This window comes from Pteropus medius, unplaced genomic scaffold (genome assembly GCF_902729225.1).
Source record: "Pteropus medius unplaced genomic scaffold, Ma_sr-lr_union100, whole genome shotgun sequence".
Classification (NCBI taxonomy): Eukaryota; Metazoa; Chordata; class Mammalia; order Chiroptera; family Pteropodidae; genus Pteropus; species Pteropus medius.
Genome location: NW_024343580.1, coordinates 434,778 through 443,425, shown reverse-complemented (window position 1 = coordinate 443,425; position 8,648 = coordinate 434,778). Strand labels below are relative to the sequence as shown.

Below are 8,648 nucleotides of genomic sequence, written 5' to 3'. Positions count from 1 at the left end.
TGGAGCCAGGGCAGGGGGTGGGCCTGGAGGTGCAGAGGTGGCCGTGACAGCCAGTGTCCGTGAGGACAGAGGACTGTTTGCGCCACGGGGACAGGCTGGGGGACGGATGAGCTGGTCTGAGGAGCCTGGTGGGGGAGGGGCACTACCACCCTCAAGAGGAGGCGCTGCCAGCTCAGGACCCGTCCTGGGCAGGCCCTAGGGAATGCATATGCCATGTGAACCTGGCATGAGTCAGAAACAGGGAGGGGTCTGGGTGGGGTTAGGAGTCGGGGGACAGGGAGGGAGGGAGGCTGCAGCATCTGGCGCCCCAGTGGGCGTTCTCGGGAGGCCCGAGTCCCCACGCCAGGCCTGGCGGGAGGCGGGGCAGTGGGCCAGGGCGCCTGCAGCTGTCGGAGCCAGCTGACCTGGGTGCTCCTGTGGGAGTGTGACGGGGGAGCATGTTCGGCTCCTGCAGCCGCTCTACGCTGGGGTCCCCCGGGAGCAGGCTGTTTACTAGGGCCTCTCAGTCACCCAGGGAGCAGCACGGTCACTGGGGAGGTGGGGAGGGGCCGCCACATGGCCTAGGCCCGAGCGGGGTGGGCTGGGGCTCGTCCCCCACCTTCAGCAGGGCCCAGCGTGTGGGGGCGGGGGTCCGCAGAGGGCACGAGGGCGCATGCCCCGAGGTCCGCCCTGAGGGGTGCTCCTGGGAGTCGGGGCTGCACCGTGGCTCAGAGACGTCTCCCGTCCCCTCTCCCGAGGGCCGACCACTGCCAGCGCCCTCTGTTCTCGCGACCCCGGCCGTTCCTGTAGGGAGGGAGCCTCTGGTGCCTCCCGTGCCTCCCGTGCCCGGCCTGGGGGCTCTCCTGGCTCGGGGGGGTCCCCATCCCCTACTGGGAGCCTGGTGGACTGGGGAGCGGCCCCCGAGGAGGGCCCAGCTCTGCCTGCTCCTGTCCTCTCAGAGGTCCGTGGCCCTGGGCTGGGGCTATTCCAGGCCCTTGTCGCAGCCAATGGGCCTGTGCACAGAAGTCCCACACAGTGCTCTGCAGGTGTGTCCCCAGGGGCCACGTCTGGGGTGGGGACCGAGGAGCTGGTCCCGAGGAGGCTGTGGACGCCCTGGGAGTCCGGCAGGGCAGGGTTGGGGGCGTCAGGACAGCTTCTCTGACCACAGGAGGGTCAGCCTAGGGAGGGCCACCCGTCCTGGTGCTGCTGCCCACCACACAGTGCGTCGGGGACGTCCCTGGGAGGCCCCGCCCTGGCACGCCAGGCTGACGCACCGGCTGGCCCAGGCTCCAGCAGTGCTGTGTGAGCAGCACCCCCTGTCCCCCTACCAGGCCTCAGGCCATGGCTTCTTCCCTCCGCCAACTCCTTACTGTCTGGTCTGGGGGTCCTCGCTGCCCCCACCAGAGAGGCAGAGGAGACGTGGGGTCAGCTCAGGAGGCCGCAGGAGCCCCGAGGGGGTTGACAGCCTGGCTCTGGTTCGAGGTTGTAGCCCACCCGCGGGGTGACCCCAGAGGTGCCCAGCCCGGCCTGGGAAAGGGCAGCTTCAGCTGCAGGGCTGTGAGCATCCACCGTGGGCGCCCCGGCCTCGACCTTCCCCCCACATAGGTCTCTTTGGGGACAGAGGAAGGGAACCCCTCCGTCTCTGCTTTCCCTCACTGGCTGCTCTTCCTTGGCTGCCCAAAACCTGTCCGCCCCGGACCACCCCGGACCACCCCGCTTGCTCGGGCCTCCCGCTCGGTGCTGCCCGCTCCGCCTTCGCCTGTGTTCTGGGCCTTCGCTCGTGCCACCTCCTGTGTTGGAGCCATTATCCCCGTTTTCCTGCTCCTTCGGGCTCGTTGCCTCTTCTTCCGGGAAGCCTTCCCGGCTTTGCCTGAGTCCACAGCCCTCACGGCCCTTCTCCCTCCGTGTTGGGATTCCTGCTGACCCGTCAGCTCCGTGAGAGCCGGGACCCGCTGGCCCTGGCCTGTGCCTGTGCCCGGCCCGGGTGGGAGCTGGCGTGAGCGTTAGTTGGGTGAATTAACGAGAGGTGGGTGTGCTCTGTGTTGTCAGAGCGCACGACCACCCAGAGGCCAGGCTCGGGACGGGGGACGGGCGTGGGCGCGCCGGCTCAGCGGGCACCGCTTGGCCCCTGCCCGGGCTGAGCAGCCACCCCCGCTGCAGCTGTGCAGGAGGAGAGGCAGCGGGGCAAGGACCGCAGTGAGGCCGAGGCGGAGCCCGCGAGCAGCGCCAACGAGGACATGCCCGTGGAGAAGATTCTGGAGGCCGAGCTGGCGGTCGAGCCCAAGACCGAGACGTACGTGGAGGCCAACATGGGGCTGAACCCCAGCTCGGTGAGTGCCGGCCTGCGCGGGCTCCCCCTGGGGCGGCAGGGCCCGGGCTGCTCGGGGGACCCCTGGCCCCGGGAAGCGCCCCGGGTGGGAGGCCCCGCGTGTCGGGGGCCGGCGGACGTGGCATGCCCCCTGGGGCTCAGCACTTCCTTCGCGCGTCCTGCGTCGCTGGCCCATCGTCCGGCGGGTGTCGGGGGCCTGTGTCTGTTCCCGTCTTGCGGGCAGTGTCGTGTCCGGACTTCATCTGTGTCTCCCGCGTGGGCTCAGGGCTGGGACCAGAGCCGCGTGGCCGGCCCCGAGGCACCCCGCTGTCTCTCCTTCATCCTACCCCGGCTCCCAGCGGCTCAGCCCCTGCTCGGCCCCGTGCTCGGCCCCCACCCCGCCCCCGGGGCCTTGCACGTGCTGCTGTCAGGCTTCAGGCTCCGCCAAGGTGTCACTTCCTCAGGGAGCCCGTTTCCCCTGGGTCCGCTTGTGCCCCTGCCGAAGCGGGCCTGGCCCCAGGCAGGTGGGCTCGGAGCCCGATCGCTCCCTTCCCCGGGTGGCTTGTGTGGCGGGTGAAGTGTCCCTCCTCGCCAGGAGGCAGGGTGGCGTCTGCACAGTTCCTCCCTGCCAGCTCCCGTCACGGACAGTGACCCTGCCCTGTGGGCAGGTGCTCACACATGACCCTCACACCAGGTTTAGGAGTGGGGGGGTCCCCTCGTATCTGCTCACAGGGCCCCCGTGGCTGGGTGCAGGGCCACGCCGTGAACCCTGGCTGGGTGCAGGGCAGTGCCGGGTCCGCCTGTCCTGCCTCTCCCGTCCCGGGAGCGGAGGGTTGCCAGCCGTGAGGGTTTCCTGATTGAGCAGGAAGTCCAGGAAAGCAGGGAGATCGACGGAGGGGTTGCCAGCTCTTAATTTTGTGAGGACTTTATTTAGAAAAGCAAACCCGGAGGCTGCTCCCCTGTGGTTTCAGAGCGGGCAGCGTGGCTGCGGCTGCAGGCAGGCAGCTGGCAGGTGCAGGGCACTCCTGGGTAGCACCCGGGATCCCATGACTGGCACGTACCTGCCTCCCCATGTCTGGCCTCCCACCGTGGCTTCCTGTCGGGTGGCCCGGGCCCCAGGCCAGGAGGGGGCCTCACCCAGCATCACGCGGGATGGCCGCTCTGGCCCTGGGGAGCCTGGAGCCTCTGTGGGAGGAGGGGTCCTGCCATCGCCTCCCAGGACAGGGGCTGTCCCTGCAGCCCAGGTACACGGTGGGAGCTCGTTGAACGTCTGCTGAACGAGGCTCATTTGTCTGAGTGAGAACCGTGGTTCCCAGAAGTCCAGTGTTTGTTGGCGACCACATGGGGGATGGAGCTGGAACCTCTCCCAGCCCCTCCCCCGCAGGAGGGCCCCAGGCTCCACCCTGTACCCCCCATGCAGAGCCCATAGCCTTCAGCTCCAGCCCCCACATCCTGTGTTCACCTGTTCTGGGAGCACAGTAGACGGGTGACCTCCGTGCCCACCTTTGAGGCCCTGGCCTGTCTGGGAGAGGCTTAGGGTGACAGCCTGTCCCCCGGGCCTGCTCTGGGCCCCTCAGGGGCTCTGAAGGGGCTGCTGGCCAGTGGCCAGGGGAAGGCCCGTTTCCTGGGGCGTCAGCCTAGGGCGCTCATCAGGTGTGCCCCACACCCCGTCTCCCTACATGGCTCGCTGCGCCCCACCCCACTGGGCCCGGTCCCCCTCACACCGGGCCCGGGCCCCCCGCTTCACGGGCTGCCCTGTAGCACGGAGAGAGAGGCAGGGCGCACGATCCTTTCTAGACCGGGGCCCTGAGGAGTGGAGCCTGGCCCTGGCCTCGGGCACGGCTAGCTGCCGGGCGTGCCACACGCATGGCCCAGGGACCCCATGTAGGCCACCCTCTGCCCATGGCTGCCGGTCATTGACAGATGGTGGGGGTGAGTGCCCACAGGGGTGCTGGCTGTGGGCCTGTGATGTCCCAGCCTGAGCACAGGACCTGCTCCTGGGAGTGCTCGGCTGTCCAGGCCGTGTCCCCAGAGGTTTACGAGGGGACAGAAAAGGGAACGTGGGCCCGCCCCTTCCCACCGGGGGTCCCCGGCTGCTCTGGCCCCCTGTGCCCCGGTGGACCCACCCGACACCTCTCCCTGGGGCTCCATGTCCTGCTCAGCACGGCTTGGCAGCCCTGCCCCACCTGGTGGCCTCAGTGCCAGTTTGTCACTGGGCCTCCCCAGAGAGCCCTCAGCTGGCCCTTCACGCGGCCTGGAGTGTTTAGACTGAGTGATGCTCACGGGCGGGGGGTTTCTGTCAGGGAGCTTGTGCAGGAGCCCTGGTTGTGGTTCCCGGAACGAGGGCTTTCCGCAGCCTCCCGGTGTGCCGGTCCCTCCCCCTCCCTCAGGACCCAGAGGGTCCGCCATCCAAGCCCCCTGGCCAGGAGCTGGGAGCAGGGCGCCCTGGGGCCTGCCGGGGTTTCCTCAGCTGTGAGAATGACTGGAGCGTGCCCTCCTGGCTAGAAGCCTCCGTGCCACCTCTGCGTCTGGTAGGAAGGAACCACGCAGGAGGAGCTAGGACCGCCTGTCAGCTGGCCGCTGTGACCATCAGAGTCCCATCCCAGCCCTAACACCCACCCCCACGTCTCACTTCACTGGCACCTGCCACCCGTGGTGTGGGACTAAATGGGGCTCAGGTCGGATGCCCTCGTGACCACAGACCAAACGCTTAAACAAAGCCCCTCTCTGCTCCCGCACTTCCGAGGTCAGAGGTCTGAAATCGGTCCCACGAGAGGCAGCCAGGTGTCCGCAGGGCCGGCCCCTCCCGGGAGCACCGCTTCCGTGCCCTCCCGGGGCTGGAGGCCCCACACGCCCGGCTCGCGGCCCCTTCTCTGGCTTCGGGGCAGCAGCGTCCTCTCGCCTCCGACCCCTGCTCCGCCCTCACCCCTTCTCTCTGGCTCTCCTGCCTCCTCGAGAAAGGACCCGTGTGACGGACGGGGCCCCCGCGTCACCCAGGGTCCTCTCCCGTCCCACGATCCTTGACTGGACGTTTGCAAAGTCCCTCTGGCCATGTGAAGTGGCACATTCACAGGTTCCGGGGCTTAGGATGTGGGCACCTTTGGGGGCTGTCACTCAGCCCACGCGGATACAGCGGGGCCTGGCCGGGGGCCACGGTGCCGTCCACGTGGCACTCACCATGATGCCCTTCCTCGCCTAGCCCAACGACCCCGTCACCAACATCTGCCAAGCAGCGGACAAGCAGCTCTTCACCCTGGTCGAGTGGGCCAAGCGGATCCCGCACTTCTCCGAGCTGCCGCTGGACGACCAGGTCATCCTGCTGAGGGCCGGTGAGTGGCCGGGGGCGTCGGGGCGGGCGTCCTGACGTGCCGTGTGGCAGGGCAGCCCCCTCCCTTCCGTGGGGCTCAGTTTCCCCCTCCGTAACACGGGGCTGGCTCTTGCTCTGCCGGGTTGCAGTCGGGATTAAAGGGGTAACGCATTTAGCCTCGTCAGCCTCAAGCCTGGATCCGTTTGGGCACTCCGGGGTGCAGCCTGTGGGCATCGCTGTTGCTGTTCTCACGGAAGGTGGGGTCACGTCCTCCAGGCCACAGGATGAGCACGGACATTGTTTCCTTTCTGTGGCCTGACCCCCCGATCCTGCTCCGATCTGGCCGTGCTCATGTGCCGGGAGCATCGGGCTGGCCTGCGGCTCTGACACGCTTGGTCTAGCTCCATAATTCACTGTCCTGGGGTCTTCCGCGTCACACACATTGGTCTCTGAGTGCTTGCTATCATGGCCGCCCCAGAGAGACGCGGAGCCCCGTCCCCCCACACGCTCGGGGGCACCAGCATCCTGCGCTTGCAGAAAGCGAGCCCTGGGCAGGCGCGCTCAGGAGGGCCCGCGTCACACAGCCAGCGTTCTGTGCGGGACTGCTCAGGGCCTTCACTGTGCCGTGTGCGCTGTGGAAGACAGAGGCGTTCCCGAACGTAGGTGCCGAGGGACCTCTCTCCTGGGCGGCCGTCTTGGGGTCAGGGCTCTGCGGAGCCCCTCGGGTAGCCTGGGGCACACGCCGCCTTTGGGGGGGCGCGTGGGGGTTGGGAAAGGCGGCCCGCGGGCCCGGAGACAGCCGAGTGACGCGGCGTCCCCCACCAGGCTGGAACGAGCTGCTCATCGCCTCCTTCTCCCACCGGTCCATCGCCGTGAAGGACGGGATCCTCCTGGCCACCGGGCTGCACGTGCACCGGAACAGCGCCCACAGCGCCGGCGTGGGCGCCATCTTCGACAGGTGGGCGTCTGTTCTGTCTGCAGGGGCCGCGGACGCGGGAGCAGAGACACGCAGGGACAGACGGGACCCCCGCGGTCCCCCTTCCGGTTCGTTCCCTAAGCCGTGTGTGGGAAGGGCGCTTCCGTAAAGGCAGGCGTGCGTCGTGCTGCGGACGCGGCTTCACCGTGTCCCTCACGTGTCACGCGCCAGGCTGTGACTGTGACACGTCGCAGCCCGCGTGGGCCTCGTGTGGTCAGCGGCGTCTGAGCCGCTGCTCCCGCTGCCTGGACCCCGGGCATGCCACTCCTTGCTGCCTCCCTGGGGGCAGCTGCTGCCGGCTCTGTGTCCACCCAGGTTGCTGTCCAGCAGGCGGGCTGGACACGAGCTGCCCCCCCCTGTCTCCGGCTGGCCCTGCCTGTGAGCCCAGAGGGTCCACGCTGGGCCTGGGCCTCCTGGGAACCTGGGCGTCTGCTCCAGCCGGCTGGAGTGGGAGGGGCTGGGAGGGACATTGCAGGGTCCCTCGGGTGGGGTGGGGGGGCTGCAGCACAGGAGTGGTGAGGGGGAAAGGGGAAGGCCAAGGGGAGGGGTTCGAGGCAAGCCCCCGAGTTCGGAGCCCTGATTTGCAGGTGAGCAGAGGCCCCCACTCTTGCCCGGTGGGGTGGGAGGGATCGTTGTAGAAACCACTGCTCTGCGGCCGGTTCAGGTAGAGCTGAGGGACAGGCCCTTGAGCTGCCCGGGGTGCACCACGTGCAGAAAGGTGTTGCGGCCAGGTGCTGTGGGCAGGCGCTGGCCTAAACGGTGCGTGGACATGTCTGTCGCAGGACTCCTCAGGGCCTTGAGCAAGCTGACCCCACGGAAGGGGGCTGTGAGTGTAGTGTTTATTGTCCGCAGAAGCTTTTTTTAGTGTGATCCCTCTGGGATTCGCTTTAGCAATGCAGCGCTAGCCACGCACGGAGCTGACAGCCCCACGGTCCCAGCTGCTAGAGAGGTGACAGTGATGGTGGCCCAGAGCGGCCACGGAGAGGCCCAGCCCCTCACACAGATGGCCACCGCCCCAGCTCTCAGCCAGCCCCCGCCCACGAGCAGACGGCCCGAGGCTGCATGACACGAGCCCATGTTGCCCCACCCCATCCTCCATGCTCCCCGAATCTTTCCCATGCTGCAGGCGTGTCCTTCACCATCCTGCATGGACTTGGGACCCCTGGCCCACAGGGAAAGGCCTGAGCTTCTCGGGGGCACTGTCCAGGGCCACCTCCCCTTGCTCCCTTCTGGCCTGACCTCCCCACCCCTTGCCACTTAATGGACACAACTGTCAAGTTTTGGGGCTGGCAGAGGGCTGTTGAGGGTGGGCGCCCGGGCTGTGTGGGGTGCTGTAGATAGGCCAGGGGGGTCCAGGACGCTGCCACCGCGCAGGGACCGGGCGTGAGGCCCACCGGCTCCCCACAGACGGCTCCCCGGAGGGTAGGTGGGTTGCTTTTCGCCCCGGAAGTGGCTGGTGACGAGAGGGGGCACATAGCGCCCCCCGGGTGGCTAGCTGAGATCTGGGAAGCCGCGTCCCCGGGAGGGGCTCTCGCGGGCACAGACGGGAGAGGTTATGAGGTGGTGCCCGGCTGAGCCCCAGGCTGCCCTGCCCCGTCTGCAGCTGAGGTCCAGCGGCCGTGGACTTCGCCCCCAGTGTCCAGGCCCCTGGCTCGATTTGGCTCGGCTGCCACGAGGTCCCTTCTTCATGTCCAGGGTCTCAGAGTAGACGCCCGCACGCAGACCCTCTGCAGGCAGAGAGCGCCCTCCCCTGGGTGAGACTGCGCGGGGCTGCGCGGCAGGCGTCAGGCCCTGTCTGGGCAGCTCCTGTGTGGCCTTAACCCTTCTCCGCTGCTCTGCGGGGCCACGCCGGGCTCCCCAAGCCCTGCGGGTGTTGGCGGGGGCCCTGGCTAGGGGCACGGTTTGATGTGGGCCTTGGTGCTCGCCGCCTCGCTGCAGGGTGCTGACGGAGCTGGTGTCCAAGATGCGAGACATGCACATGGACAAGACGGAGCTGGGCTGCCTGCGCGCCATCGTGCTCTTCAACCCCGGTACGGCCCCCGCCCCGGTCCCCACCCCGGCACGGCCCCCGGTCCCCC

General features: G+C 68.6%; 1 protein-coding gene across 1 annotated transcript in view; it reads left to right on the top strand.

Annotated features, from left to right (window-relative positions):
- Window positions 1-8,648, top strand: part of RXRA (retinoid X receptor alpha) — a 96,614-nt gene that overhangs the window by 76,843 nt on the left and 11,123 nt on the right. The window contains exons 5-8 of the mRNA XM_039867609.1: window positions 2,140-2,309; window positions 5,487-5,616; window positions 6,420-6,552; window positions 8,509-8,600. Of these exons, the coding sequence (XP_039723543.1) occupies window positions 2,140-2,309; window positions 5,487-5,616; window positions 6,420-6,552; window positions 8,509-8,600 (525 nt within the window). The remainder of the gene's footprint in view (window positions 1-2,139; window positions 2,310-5,486; window positions 5,617-6,419; window positions 6,553-8,508; window positions 8,601-8,648) is intronic.